Source organism: Octopus bimaculoides, chromosome 12 (genome assembly GCF_001194135.2).
Source record: "Octopus bimaculoides isolate UCB-OBI-ISO-001 chromosome 12, ASM119413v2, whole genome shotgun sequence".
Classification (NCBI taxonomy): domain Eukaryota; kingdom Metazoa; phylum Mollusca; class Cephalopoda; order Octopoda; family Octopodidae; genus Octopus; species Octopus bimaculoides.
This window is the reverse complement of record NC_068992.1, coordinates 7,619,928-7,635,254: the sequence shown is the minus strand read 5'-3', so window position 1 is coordinate 7,635,254 and position 15,327 is coordinate 7,619,928. Positions and strand designations below refer to the sequence as shown.

The window sequence follows — 15,327 nt, the reverse complement described above, 5'->3', positions numbered from 1 at the left end:
ATATATATATATATATATATATATATATATATACACATATATAGATATATACACACATATAAATATATATATATATATATATATGTATGCGCGCGCGCACACACACGTTCTTTAGCTTTTATACCTGTTTCAGCCGGAGGCTGAAGCTATGCTAGAGCACCAACTTTCAGTGTGTTTGGATTTCTTTGGTGAAGTAGCGAGATGGACAGAGCTACTCTTTTTTTTTGTGCCTTCTTTTAACAATTTGGGGGAGTTTACCAAGGGAACTTTGGAAAAGTATCTGCAGTAGTTTTGCGAGAGTTTTCTTGCATGTATTTAGAAGAACAGGTGGAAATCCATCTGGGCCTGTTGCTAAGTTCATCTCATCGATGGCCGATATTACATCTTCGTCTTTTAAGTCGATGTAATTGATAGCTGTGTCTTTCCCATGTGGATCAACACAATAACTCATCAGGGTTACTTATTTCCATGTTTTACACGGAGAGGTAAGGACACTTTGGAATTGTTTATTTAGCACTTCACTTATCCTCCTGGGGCCTGCTGTCAGTAAGCCGTCTTCTTCAATCATCTAGTGCACGGAGGCAGACTCTTTCTAGTAGAAGGATCCATTTTTATATTTTCCATCGCCCTGGTTTCTCTTTCTATCCCTTCTTTTCATGGGAAGGTTTGAGTTTATTTTCGATCTCTAAAAGTGCCTCATTGAGTAGGAATTTCTCGCTATCACTAAGTTGTTGACTTAAGATTTTGGGCATCATTATTCCCCAGTTCATAAAGACTATAGGAAAGTTGGTTATACATCATTAGATGTATACCTGACTTTCCTATATAATATTAAGAATATAACGGAACGCTGAACTCCAGACTATCAACTTAAACAACATTTATTCAGGTGGTAAATATATACATCTTTAGCTCTTGTTTGTTGTTACTCCTTCTGTGTGTGTGAGCATTGTTGTTGGGATGTTTGGTATGTAGATGTAAGCGAGCTGTCGAGCGTAAGTCCGAAAGATGGTGAGAGACAGCTAAACACGTCCATGCTCAATCGCTGGCCAGCAAGAAAGAGACTGTCTCCAGAGTTGGAATGTTGGAGACACTGCTTGACACGTCCATGCTCATGGCCGGCCGACCGAGAAAGAGATAGAATAGAAGCGGGAACGCTTGGTTGTTTAATTCCACGCATGCGCACGGCGTTACTACAAGACTTTCCTGTCTCGGAGAATGATTATTTTGTAAGTTGTCGCTCTCTTCTCTGGGACAAATTTAATGCAAATGGATCGCATTATTGACATGAATTCTTTAAGTTTCATATCAATATCTTTCATAAAGAGACTTTTAAGCCAATTCTGCTGGAATATCTGTTTTTCAATTGACTTCCTGTCAGCCTTGTAGAAGTTCAGACTGGAAACGGTTTGAATGCCATCTGTGTGGGATACATTATTGATTAATTTTGGACCTTACATTGTCAGTTCTATCATGTTGTAGTCGGAGAAGATTGTCGGTGATATCTTCACATTGTGGATAAGTTCCACATTGTTGCTAAAACTACAGCATTTTGTGCCTGTTGTTATTTCAGTCATTTTGTGACAGACTGCTATCACGTAGATGCACAGCTTCCAATTCCTGTTTTCTGATTTGAACCACTGTAACACTTTCCAAAATTTTTCTGGGAATAAATGAATCTTAAATTAAAATTCAGCGTGAAAATTACATCAATTCACCAAAATTTGAAAATATTCACTTAATTTTAAAATTTCCAAATCTGTGACAGCAACCGAAAAGATCCAGAATGAATTCCATCAAAAAACAAAACCTGACAACGTTTTCAGAATTCAATACACACAATCACTTCAATCACCAATATAAAAAATAAACATATTCTACAAAACAACAACAAAAAATACAACCCCCAAATACACATTAGGAATATCCAATCTAATTACAACCAGAGACAACCCCAAACACAATACATCAGCATCGCACATGGAAATAAACTTTGCATCAACCAACTAAACAAGAAGACAATAAGTTCATAGAGACGTAAATAACTAAACCATATAAAAATAATCAAATATTGGTATCCAGCACAAACCACATTTCGTGGCTGTTATTTTGCTGATTAAAAAAATGCCAGAAAGGCTAAGTTCATTAGCTGATTAGGCTTATCGTCGCTTTGTATATAATGCGTTATTTGGTCATTCTGGTGCACAGGGAATAAAGCAATTATGGAAGTTTATTAGTGATCATATTTAGATAGCTTGACATTAGCCACCATGCTCAATTACATTTCATAATCATTCTCAAAAAAGTTATCTACGTTGGTCAAAAGTTAATGTAACTTTATTCAGTTAACAACGGAAAAACAAAAACACCAAGTTTCAGGTAATGCAATTGTCTTTATTGATAAGATTTACTTAGTAATTATTGATAAGATTTAATTAAGAATTTAAGGGCCGTTTGGATCATGATTCTTAATTTTGAGAGAAGCCAACACTCGAGACTCAAAAGAAGTCTTAATACGCCTTGCAAAAATTTTCTCGGGGCCCTGACACAAGCACGATAACTGTGTAAGTCGAACTCTGTATTTCAACACACAATATGTCGAGATTTTACTATTTGTGGTGCTGCATCATCGATTATGGTGATTCCAGTTCTTGAGTGTTATTTTATTTTATCGAACAGTGAAAGATGAAAAACAAAAATTCACCTTGATGGGATCTGAATTCAGAATGCAAAGGGGGCGGGTAACTAAATACCATGAGATCTTTCATTCAACGCTGTAATGATTCAACCAAGCAACTGCCGTTTTAATGATGGCTTCAAATTTGGGGGCAGGGGTAATCGATTACAGTACTCAATTGTTACTATATATTATCTACCTCAAAGAGATGAATGGCAAAGCTGACCTCGGTGGAATCTGAACACAGAACGTAAAAAGGGACAAAATGCCATTAAGCATTTTGCCTGGTAAACTAATGACTCTGTCAGCTTGCCACCTTTTAATAATCATTTCTATTATAGGCACAAAACCTGAAATTTTGTGGGAGGGAGTTAGTTGATTACATCGACCCCAGTACTCAACTGGTACTTATTTCATCGTTCCTGAAAGGATGAAATGCAAAGTCGACCTCAGTGGAATTCGAACTCAGATCATAAAGATGGATGAAACGCCGCTAAGCATTTTGTTTATATCTCCATAACTTAGCAGTTCAGCAAAAAGGTAACCGATAGAATAATTACCAAGCTAAAAATAGTAATAAGTACTGGGTCGAGTTGTTCGACTAAGACCCTTCAAGGCAGTGCTGTATCATGGTCACAGCCCAATAACTGAAAAATAAATGATAACAAGTGTTACCAATGGTGGCAAACAGGTGAGATTGGCGGGAATATTTTTATATCAAAGATATGATATGATAAGAGGATGGGCCATCGTGTTGAGGCTTCTCTACACGATAACTGTCACGATATCAATCAGAGATACTTATTTTATTGTTAATGCCAGAAAAAAAAAACAAAAACTCTCACAACACTACCGAAATATATGTTGTTAACAAATGTAAAACGTGACCAAACCTATCTAGATACATTCAAGTAGCTAATTCTGTCTGTCTGCATGTTACACTGATTCCTCTTGTCTTTTGTCATAGAAACAGTGATTTTGACCAGGCAATGCACCAATATATTTTTGTATAAGATTAAACCGACCCCTTAACCCAGTATTTGGCAAGCACATATTTTGAAGTCAGAAAAATTTAAACTCGGAAACCAAGAGGAACATGATTAACGTACTTGTTGCTCCAAAAACATCGACAACGACCACAACGTTAATATTTCTAATTTAGGCACGCGATCAAGTTTTGAAAAGAAGGGCTTAATAACAATAATAATTATAATAATAATGATGATGATAATAATAATAATAACGATAATTTGGCATTTAACAAGGTGTTGAGTTCTGCAGATATTCATGCATGACATTCACCAAATCTTTTGATCCAGTAGCCTTGAACTTCATCTGGTCCTGGGGTCTTCCAGCTGCCCATTTTTTTTTTTTTTTTTTTTTTTTTTTTTTTTTTTTTTTTTTTTTTTTTTTGCTGATTTCCTTCACTTTTCTAACTGAAATGACTAGTTCTGGCTGTTTTTGGACAGGCTACTGCTTCAGTTCTTGCAACCATTCAGCATCCTTCTTGTGCTCCTTGTCTTTGCTCCAGACGTCACTCCAAAACCTTTGACTTACAATGTTATCTGGTGTCACCTTTTCATCTGTACATTCTCCATTTATTTCTTTGTAGAATCTCTTCTGATCTACTCTGAATAACCTATTCTGCTGGCGTCCCTTCATTCTTTGGTCGTATCTTACCATCTTTGCAACGAGGCACTGTTTCACTTCCTCCATTACAACTTTCAGGCCCTTTCTTTCAATATCACACTTCCTGTTCAGTCAACCACTTGTTATTCTTCAGAGATCCCCATGTCGTCAGCCAATAAGAGACACGCTCAACTGATTAAGGTTAAACAACTGACAAAGAAATCTGAGGTATTGAGCAGAATATTTGCTGTAGCCCACCTTTTATACCAAGACAAAACAATATATATGATCACACTTCCAATCAGTTAAGATGAGAAGCCATGAGTGCCATTGTCTGGTACTGCATCAGGGCTATTATTATTATTTTTATAATTATAATTATTATTATTGCTTTTCTTTAACGATGTATTCATTAATCCTTTTGAATCAATAAGGATGACTTAGCGGGGTGCGATTTCATTTGGCTATACCTCCAGGAAAACGCAAAAATTAGTGTTTATGATTCAGTAATTGGCAGAAAAGTCATTGTTTTCAGCTATGAACACAAAACCACGTGACCATCTGATTTTTATCTTTTCCCAAGATGCAGTTCACAGAGATCGTTCTCGCTGAAGCGTATTTGCAGGGTCAAGAGGGTTAACCAATTCAGTGATAACCTATGTAAACAAATATATTTTTTCACTTGTAGCCTCACAGTCGAGTGGTCACTGTTGAAATCAAAGTGTTATTAGGACTCAGTCATCCAAATGTCGTAAGTACTGCATTTTTTGTTTGTTTGTTGTTATTTTTTGTTTGCTTTTTTTTTATTATCCTCTGTGTGTGTAAGCAAAAGCAAGATATTGTAATCACTCGTCTTTGTTTGTTTGACTATACATCTTTATCTATATATGTACATCTAATTCGAATCATAGGTATTTCAGTTCATTAAAGAAATTATAACAGAAAAGTCTAACTCTTCCATTGCATGTAACACGGGCAACGCCGGGTATCTCTGCTAGTATTTATTATATGTAAGTATGTATATATATATGTATGCCTGTATATATGTGAGATAATAGGTTCACTTTAATACTTTCAGTATTAAAGTGAAAATATCTGACATTAGAATAGAGAGATGTTATTGTTTCACTTTTGACACGTAATACTGCAATAGTGGATGAGATGTAATACTGCACTGGACTCGCACTAGGCATGAAGCTAAAAAACATTTTGGCCTAAAACACTACATGGACCCTAAGTAAGGCATGTGTAAAATTTGAATGAAATTGGTTGCGTAGTTCTCAAGTTTTTGGGATTCACACAGACAGACAGACACACATTCTCATCTTTATATATATAGATGAATGATGACAATACATCCTAGCAAAAAATTGTCAGCTGAGCACGACTCGGTGTTTGATTAAAAGAAATGTCTACAAGTAATCCAACAGCAATGGGGAAGGTGTCAGGACGTACTTTACGCTAATTGATGAAACAGAAAATAATTACATGGTAACGAATTAATTGTTTATTATTAGATATTCGCGTTTCTTTGCTCATACAATCAATATATATTACATAAATTAGAAAAATGGACAAAACAGAGAACACAATTGAAAACGAATTACAAAACAATAAACATTAAAAAAACAATACGCCACCTTAGGTTGAAAATTTTGGGGCGCTGGGAAACCCCTCTAATGACTATTGAGATATGGCAGCAAGCTTGCCGCGGGTATGTTCTCTAAATGTTATATACTTCAATACGAAACCTCATGGAAACGAAGCAACTGAGAACATACCAAAAGCCATAACATATTGAAACAGTTCAGATGATTTATAACTTATTTCTAATCCTAAACCAGCGGAATTATCTAAAAATTGCATCTCCTCTTCCTCCAATAAATTTTTTTTCACAACTTCCGATATAAATGAAATCTACACCATCTGAAAGGTACATGTAGAAAATTACATTAAAATATCTCCGTTTTTCTGATTGTTGTTGATTTTGTTCAATTACCTTTTCAAAACTTTACCATTTTCAAGTGTTAGTGAATTCCTGGGTGGTGACAGCTGTTGAAATAATGGCTCACTAGCAGTTATAAACTGGCATTAACATCGAGCTTCGCTTTATATGGAAGCCATTTTTTTTTTGTTTTTGTGACAATTCAATATTACAATTAATTTGAATTGAAACATTTCTAATCAAAAAATTATTCATTCAGTGAATCACTTGAAATTTTCGTAATTTAAACGTGTAGGTCTGTATCAAAATATTAAAAATCTAATTAGGTTAATTAAATTTAAACCTTAGCGAGAATGTTTCTGTGAAAAGTAATTAGTATTCACATAATCAACAGTGTAAACATGTCTACAGATATAGAGTATCTCCACTTACTTTTAGTGAGTTTTCTCGGAGACTTCTTGGCTTCGTACTTGTTGCTATGACGGCTGAGCTTCGTTTTCTTTTCCTCCTCCTTCTCTTCCTAAACCCAAACTCCCTCCCTACATGTTTCACTTTGAGAGCGTATCACTTCCACTGAATGTGAAACAAATTAACAATCACCAGATGTCCAAATTAGTTAGAATTCTCTCTATCTTAACGCAACAGGCTTTTCTCTCTGAACAAATTGGGGAGGGGAAGAGCTCCCATTGCGTATGATGACTATGGAGTGCTTCAGTACACGGGCTTCACTTTTGAAGAGGACCTCTATATACCTGAACTGCCTTGTCTTGCTCATGTTATTCATCGCATATTTCTTTCAAAACTCATTTCAACTCAGTGTGTGTCGCTGGTTCTAGGCATTAGGGTTTAGTTGATCCACAGCGATACACAACCGTCTTCCGTGCAGTTACTTGGCTGAGATGGTTATCTGTGCCGGTCATCTTCACAAGCTGTTTCGTGTCTGTCAGGCAATCTTCGTTGTTGTTACATGTAAAACATGGGATCTTTCTGATTTGGCGGACACCATTTGTTTTCTAACGAAACACCTTCAAACTTGGGACACTGGTAGAATGTGTCATATAAAACATCTTTTTCTCTTAGCCTTGTTAAGAAAAGTTTGTATATTCGAAGTTTATTTCATGTAAAAAGTTGTCGTATTTCGGTAATTTCAACCAGTCACTGACGTCTATTGAGGTGAAAACAATTACTGCTGTGGTTTGTCAACAACACGTTCTGGCGGTGTAATGGGATCTTTTCCCTTGAATAAAATTACTGCCGTTGTTTGTCAACAACAACTATCGGCGGTATAGTTATTTATGACATCGTTCATGCGTTTGTACTGGTTTTAGCTTTAGGGTTAGGGTTATGGGTGTTTTTGCCAAAAACGCAGAACATAAAGATGGATGAAATGCCACTAAGAATCAATAATAATAGTTATAAGGATAAATTTTCATCAGGCATTGAAACTAAGTCTTAAAGCCTGGTTGATCCTGAATTTTTTATAACTCCTTAACACTACAACCCTCTGGCATTTCCTCTCTGTTCATATTTATTTATGTATTTCTTCATTATCCTTCCTTTAAATATTAACTTCCAAATGATCAAGTTGAGCTTTCATTAAACCAGTCTCAGTGCTTTATGTAAGAGGAAGACTAATAAAAATTTTGGACACCAACTGCTCCTATTTTGATTAATTTATAGAAAATGAAACGAACAACACTAGAATGCATAATTCTCTGTATCAGAATATTATAACTAATATGCCTTTAAAAAAAAAAACTGTGTTGTAAGGTTTTAGTTACCTTCATTTGAAAAAACTTTATCTTATATTCTGAGAAAACTATTGTATTTGCTATAGGTTCGAATGAAAGAAGTATTTGAGACTACAACTAGTTTGCATTTGGTTCTTGAATATGCTATTGGTGGTGAGCTTTTCGACAGGTAAGATTATTTAAAATTGATATTTGATATTTTAGTGCAAAGTGATAGATATATAGTGAGCAATACATGCCTAGTTTAAGCTCCATCAGTGAGTATGCTAACCTTAACAATGAATTCATAATTGTTTGAAACTATTATGAATATATATACTTTGTTGGTTTCGGGGAATCATTAAAAGGGTCATTTAATATCTTTCCTCTCATTTATCTCACTTTAGTGCAGGGTCTGTATTCACACATACTGGTTTCAAATTCTGGCACAAAACCAGCAATTTGGGGAGAAGGGATAAGTTGATTATATTGACCCCAGTTCTCAACTGGTACTGAGTTTATCAACCCTGAAAGGATGAAAGACAAAGTCATCTTCAATGAAATTTGAAGCCATGACTACAAAAGCTAGAAATGTTGCATGGCATCTTGCTCAACTGGGCTGCAGGAAGAATGTATCAATCTATGAGAATGACATGATCACCATGTTGTTGGGTACCACATTGAAGGGATATGAGGTGAAACAGGAATATGAATTAATTGGAACATCTTGGTGCACTTGCAATTCATCGTTTGGAGAGGCAAGTCCATATTAGCTGGAACTGTGTGTTGTTGGACTGAGAGTTCTATTAAGATCATTCATATATGCTCATTCCACATTCCAGCGGCACTGGCAACGATCTCGCTTGAATGTCTTTTCACATGCCAGGAAGGCGACACTGGTAACGATCACACTCAAATGGTGCTATTTACGTGCCATGAACCTCGATATATGACTGGTACTTATTTCGTTGACTTCTAATGGATGAAAAGTAAAGTTGACTTTCACAGGATTTGAACTCAGAACATAACTATATACAGTACTATGCTGTCTTCCTCTTAAATACTAAACTACTTATCTCTTTAATGTTCACTTACAGAATTGTTGAAAGAGGTTCCTACTCAGAAAAAGATGCTGCAAATGTGTTTCGACAAATACTCACAGGCATTGAGGTAGGGCCATACTTTATGTACTCCTGTTTTCTTCTTCTTCTTGCTGTTATAAATGTTTTTATTTCTGTTTTGGAACAGTGGATCTCACAGCAAATGATAAAGCTATAAATAACAGCTTGCAAATATTGAGTGAGAAAACCTTTGGATAGAAAAAGTTGAAGGCTGTTTGTGGGGCATGAACCCACATCTTCAGTAAATATGTCAGGCGTTCTACCATTGGGCCAAAGCAATCCTTCAGAGAGTACGTGAAATAATTCCTTTTTGGAATGGTAGATCTCAAAGCAGATAAGACTAAATAACAATGCATGAATATTCAGTTAAAGGGGTTTTTAACCCAATATTTGCATGCTATTATTTATGGCATTCTGGTTCAAGATCCACCATTTCAAAAAGAAATTGTTTCATGTTCTCTCAAAGTTTATAAATTTTTATGGTGCTCTTAATTCTATTTCAACCTATAAATTTATAGATCTTCATCTCATTGCTTCATTATGTGAAATATTTCAACTATACCCTTTATTTTGTTCATAAGTTAAGGTTGCTTAAAGCATGACACTTGATTTTGTTACATTATTCTTTTATGTTATAATTCCTCTGGTTCTTTGAGAAAGCTAAATATTTACCATATTTTGTCTCTTTGTGGTTCCAGTATCTCCACCAAAACAGTATCATTCACAGAGACTTAAAGGTTTGTGTCTATGAATTTCCTTGATTTATTTCTTTGGTTTTTCTACCTACATGGATTGGATAAGACTTTTATTATTTATATATATACACTAGCTGGTGTACCCGGTAATTCCCGGGGGGTAAAGATGTTCTTTTGAAACGCCTTATTACTCTGATATAAGAAAGCAATTTCGCTATAACTGCCACAAAAGGTATTTTTCATCACAAAAAAGCACAAAAAACTGTCATCTGGGGGAGTGAGAGATTGTCAGAGGTTGGTGAGAGGCAAAGACATTATTCTGCTTAGCAAAGGCATCTGGGAAATGTATAACTGGTGTCATTCACAGAAAAACTATTGTTTTACCGTGAGAAAAGTGCTATTGTTTTACCGTAAGAAAAGTGTTAAGTGAAATTTGGCAATCAAGGATCAAATCCATGCTATGCCTGCATGAAGCCACTACAAATATGATGTGGAATAAAAAATTTATCTAATGTCATAGAAAAAGTGTAACTGTAAAAGTGCAGAATTATCGGAGTAGCGGGCATTCAAAAAAGTATGTATGTATAGAAATGTATGAATGAAGTCTTTAATGTTTAAGATTCAAATTAAGGAAGTGCAATAATAATGTTTAGCAGTTCAAAACTGTGAGTAGTGAAATGCAGAATTAGGTCAACTGATCAGGAGAATCAAATACTGATCTCTTCGCTAAAATCTGCAGGCGGTATGGGTTATTTCCCTTGTTTACTTAAATAAAATATTAGTAATATGTAGTAGATAGAAGGATCCATTAGAAGGGCCCTATTATCGATTTTTTTTCAACAATCTAAGTATGTCACAAGGTTTCCAGACATGAGTTCTACTCCTGTGTCAAGTTTCATCAAAATCAAAAAAAAAATGTACAAGGAGTTAGCTAACAATACCACAAACAAACACACACCGATTTTCCACATATGTAATAGATATGTATATATATTTTCTTTTTTCGGTGGGGTTGTTACTGATTTATTATTTCTAAGTTGTAGTCTTCCTCATCATCATCATCGTATAAAAATTATACTCATCATTGTTACATTATTATTATCATTAACTAGCTCTTCCCTACAGAGTTTCAGACCATGTGCCTATAGGAGAAATATTTTTTGTCACCATTATCCTCACAATTTACACCATCATCATCATCATCATCATCATCACAACCATCAGCATTATATCTTATATTGCAGGACATTGTCTTTATATTGTGGAATGTCTCAATGGGACACATCTTTGTCCCTTTAGCATTCATACCAGCCCAAATATTTAATGTTCAAACTGACCAGGTCTCACACTTACCCTACAAAAATAAATGAACATATCATTGAAATATTGAAGGTATGTGATAACATGATTAATTCAAATGATAAATATGCATTACATTTGACAGACTAATCCAAATGCTAAAGAGTTGTATTGTAGTTGTAATGTTCTTATCAGTCCGAATATGCTTGAGGCATGATCAAACTGGAGAACAAGCTATTCACTACATTTTGTCATGGAAAATATATCCCGTTTATAGACAAATGGTGTGTATACACCTAGATCAACTTACAGCACTACTTACTCAGACTGTGAGATGCTAGCATTTCAGAGTAGTTATCTCCTCTTCAATCACAGACACCAGACAGGCAGCACTATGGGCTGAGTGGAGAGATTGACTCTATAATGCTTTTCCAGTCACCATACAGTGACTGGTAGCTCTATACAGTGGCTCACCATAAGTAAATTGCAGAGGAGGAACGCTAAGCAGTGATAAGTAAATTTGCAATGTTATTATCAGTCCAAATATGTTTGAGGCATTTTGGAACTGATCTAGGTATATAGATCAGTTCAACAATCAGTGGATCTAGATGTATACACACCATTTATCAACCAACGAGATATATTTTTCCTGACAAAATGCAGTGATTAGCTTGTTCTCCAGTTTGAAGAGTAAAATGGCAGAGCAGATGATGTATTGGACTACCAATTTGTAAGTTCATATCCATTAGCAGACATTTTGCCCTATTTCACTTCATTTTGTTTATGTGTGTGTGTGTGTGTGTGTGTGTGTGTGTGTGTGTGTGTGTGTGTGTGTGTGTGTATAGATAGATAGATAGATAAAAGAAGTTTAGCCACAGAAAAGCATGACCTAAGACTCTTTTCACTGCATCTGAAGTTGTTAGGAGGATGGTAGGAATGGTATCCTTAGAGCATAGGCTTGGCTTGAATCATTGCAACAGAGAATAGTCTAGGAAAGGCACTCAAAGACCACATGGTAGTGCAATGCCAGGTAACGGACTAAATTAACCACACAGCACCTAGAATGGCATTACCAATGGTCTTCTATCCACTTCCTGTCTACCATATTTCACTTGGAGCTTGATACAGTCTCCTGGCTTGCACCAATCTTCAGTCAAACCATCCAACCCATGCCAGCATGGAAATTGAAGGTTAAGCAATGATGATGAGGAGGATGAGAAGATGGTAGAAAACACTCTCTTGTTCAACTATTTTTTGAAATTTTTTTTTTTTGTATTTTTGTAAATAAAAATAAAATGAAAACAATGAAATGTGTGCAATGGATTTGAACTCACAACCAGTGACTTGGTAGTCTTGTACAACATCCACAGTGTGGGATCAGACTAGAAATTATGTGTTGTGAAAAAAATGGGCATAAAACAATGACAACAACGATGATAATGACTATGACAATGGTGCCATGGAAACAACATCTGGATTTCAAAGTTATGGAAAGTCTTCTCTATTTTCAGCCTGAAAACTTACTTTACTGCACAAAAGATGAAGATTCTGTCCTTAAAATTGGTAAGTTGTCTTACTGCTGCATTTGTTAATCTGTTAGCATTCAAACAAGCCACATCTGGCCCAAATATTTCTATTTCATGTTCAAACTGGCTAAATCCAGTCTCTCACACCTACCCTACAATGTCATTCTAAAAAAACTTAACAAATACATCATCGAAATCTCATCATTAATTGCAAAACAATGTGAATAAATAAGCATTACATTTGACAGTGGAGTCTAGATGCTAAAGAGTTAAAATTCCAACTATTTCAAAACATGTTGCTTGTTCAGATGTGTTGTTCAGACAAAAAAATCCTGTTTAGACTTCTTTGAACATTCGGATTAGGTTCCTTCGCTTCTACTGCTGAAAAATAAATAACTTGGTCAGGTTTGTAAGAAAATGAGTGCAAGTTAACTCGATCACTCCATTACAAAAATATATCGAAGCAAATTTATTTATTATTGTATTTTCCATTTTCAGCTGATTTTGGTTTATCAAAGATCATGACGACTAGCACTTTGAGTATGTCAATGTGTGGTACACCCAGCTACTGTGGTTTGTAAATAGTTTTGTAATTCTTAAGAATTGTCATTGTCAGCCTTGTCATCAGCATTGTCACTGTCATCATCATAACCGTCATCACCATTATTCTTAACCCACACATGAAACAGAGCAACAATTACTTACATGTATAATTAAAATACAGACTGGTCGGCATTGACTACTCCATCCTTGAATGCAGTTTGAGGATGATGCCCAGCAGGTCTGCTTTGGAGGCTTCAAGGTCTTTTATCCTGGGTGATATATATATATGTGTGTGTGTGTGTGTGTAAACAACACCAACAGAGCATCACTCAAGACATCCTTCCTGATAATGTGTCTGGGGGCACAACATTCAAAATAACAAAAAAAAAAAGTAAAATTGTAAAAAAAATTAAGTATTTTGTTTTCATATATATTTTCATTTTAAGTTCTTTTAATTAATCTCAAATGCCCACTTTGTGAAATATTCTTCTAAAAACAACTATTTTTTTCCATTTCAAGGAAAAATATTAAAACAATACTAAGCTTGTTTTTGTAATATTTCTTAGCTCCTGAAGTCCTCCAAGGTTCCATGTACAGTTTTCCTGCAGACATATGGAGTGCTGGTGTTATCTTGTTTATTTTGTGAGTATAACAACATTCATAGTTTGCTTCTCTTTTTCTTTTGTTTTATTTTTGATTGTCAGAGGGGCAGAGGGGGAACTGATGAGGGTAAGTTACTCTCAGCCAGACACATGGATCAAATGCTTGCAACAAACTGGATTATGCTAAAGACATATAAGGATCAGGTACTGGAGCTAAACAGGCTGACAAATGAAGTGTGTCATCTAAGGGGTCTCTACTAAAGGACCAGGTAATGATGTTAAACATGTTCATAGAGTCTAAAAGCTAATGGAACTTTGCTAAAAACATGAAAGGACCATGCGCAGGGCTAAACAAGCTAACAAATGAGGTTTAATATTCAAGCGTTTCTGTAAAAGGTATCTAAGTCAAAGTGATGGTAATAAGCAAGTTAACAAACCAAGTCTAATATTTAAGGGTTTCTGTAAAAGGTAGCCCAGGACCAGATGGTGGTGTTAAGTAGGTGACAAATTAAATCATACATTATTTTGTAGCTTTGAGACTTTGATGATGTGATTGATTATTTTAAAAATGACATTGTAGGGTAGGTGTAAGAGGCCAGATCTGCCACTTTGAACATGAAACAGGTAAGAATACTTGGGCCAGATATGGCCAGTTTAAACACTAAAGGATTAAAATAAAATCCTTGAACAAACATTTATATATCAGTATATAAAGTTACAGATATTTCATTAAAACTTTGTCCAAAGTCTTGATTATAGTGACAATTAACTGAAACAATCATCAGGCAGGTTGCTTATTAAAAATATATTTCTATAAATATATAGGTTCTCAGACATTTCACTACCTAAGTCCTCTTTTACTGCTTTTCAAATTTTGTTTTCTATCCACATGAAAAAATGCAGAGATGATGAATGTAGGGAAAATAATTTGCTTTTGAAAGTTTAATTTTTCTGAAAGAAATACTGAATGGCTCTTCCCCCACCCTGGCCACCTATCAGCTCCCCGCTTTCAGGTGAAATGCATATCTTTTGTATGAAAAACATAGGAATGTGAGTAAATTGAGAAAAGAAATAAGTAGTGGGGTAATCAAATGTCATCTCAGACATGCTAGAAACAACATTTTCTAATAACAACATGACTAATCATTTTTACTGTGGGTAACAAACCTTACTAAAGTTTCTTTTCACTTTAATAACCCTGATTTTCTGACAGATGTTTGCATCTCTTTTTGTTGCAGACTCGTTGGTTATGAGCCATTTTTTGCATCAAATGATCACAAAATATACAAGAGAATCATTCGAATTGACTGGAAATTTGAATCTCCCTGGTGGGATGATATTAGTAGCAACAGTAAAGTAAGTTTTTTGTGCGTGTACATATCATCATTGTTGTTTAACATCCATTTTCCATGCTGGCATGGGTTGGACGGTTTGACCAGAGCTGGCAAGCGAGAGATCTGCACCAGGTTCCAGCCTGATTTGGTTTCTACAGCTGGTTGACCTTCCTAACACCGACCACCTTACAGTGTGTGCTGGGTGCTTTTAACATGGCACTGGCAC

General features: G+C 35.3%; 1 protein-coding gene across 1 annotated transcript in view; it reads left to right on the top strand.

Moving 5' to 3' along the window:
* LOC106870421 (calcium/calmodulin-dependent protein kinase type IV) overlaps positions 1-15,327 on the top strand; it is a 28,112-nt gene that overhangs the window by 8,914 nt on the left and 3,871 nt on the right. The window contains exons 3-10 of the mRNA XM_014916487.2: positions 4,995-5,057; positions 8,089-8,171; positions 9,079-9,151; positions 9,801-9,839; positions 12,608-12,659; positions 13,121-13,195; positions 13,732-13,807; positions 15,006-15,123. Of these exons, the coding sequence (XP_014771973.1) occupies positions 4,995-5,057; positions 8,089-8,171; positions 9,079-9,151; positions 9,801-9,839; positions 12,608-12,659; positions 13,121-13,195; positions 13,732-13,807; positions 15,006-15,123 (579 nt within the window). The remainder of the gene's footprint in view (positions 1-4,994; positions 5,058-8,088; positions 8,172-9,078; positions 9,152-9,800; positions 9,840-12,607; positions 12,660-13,120; positions 13,196-13,731; positions 13,808-15,005; positions 15,124-15,327) is intronic.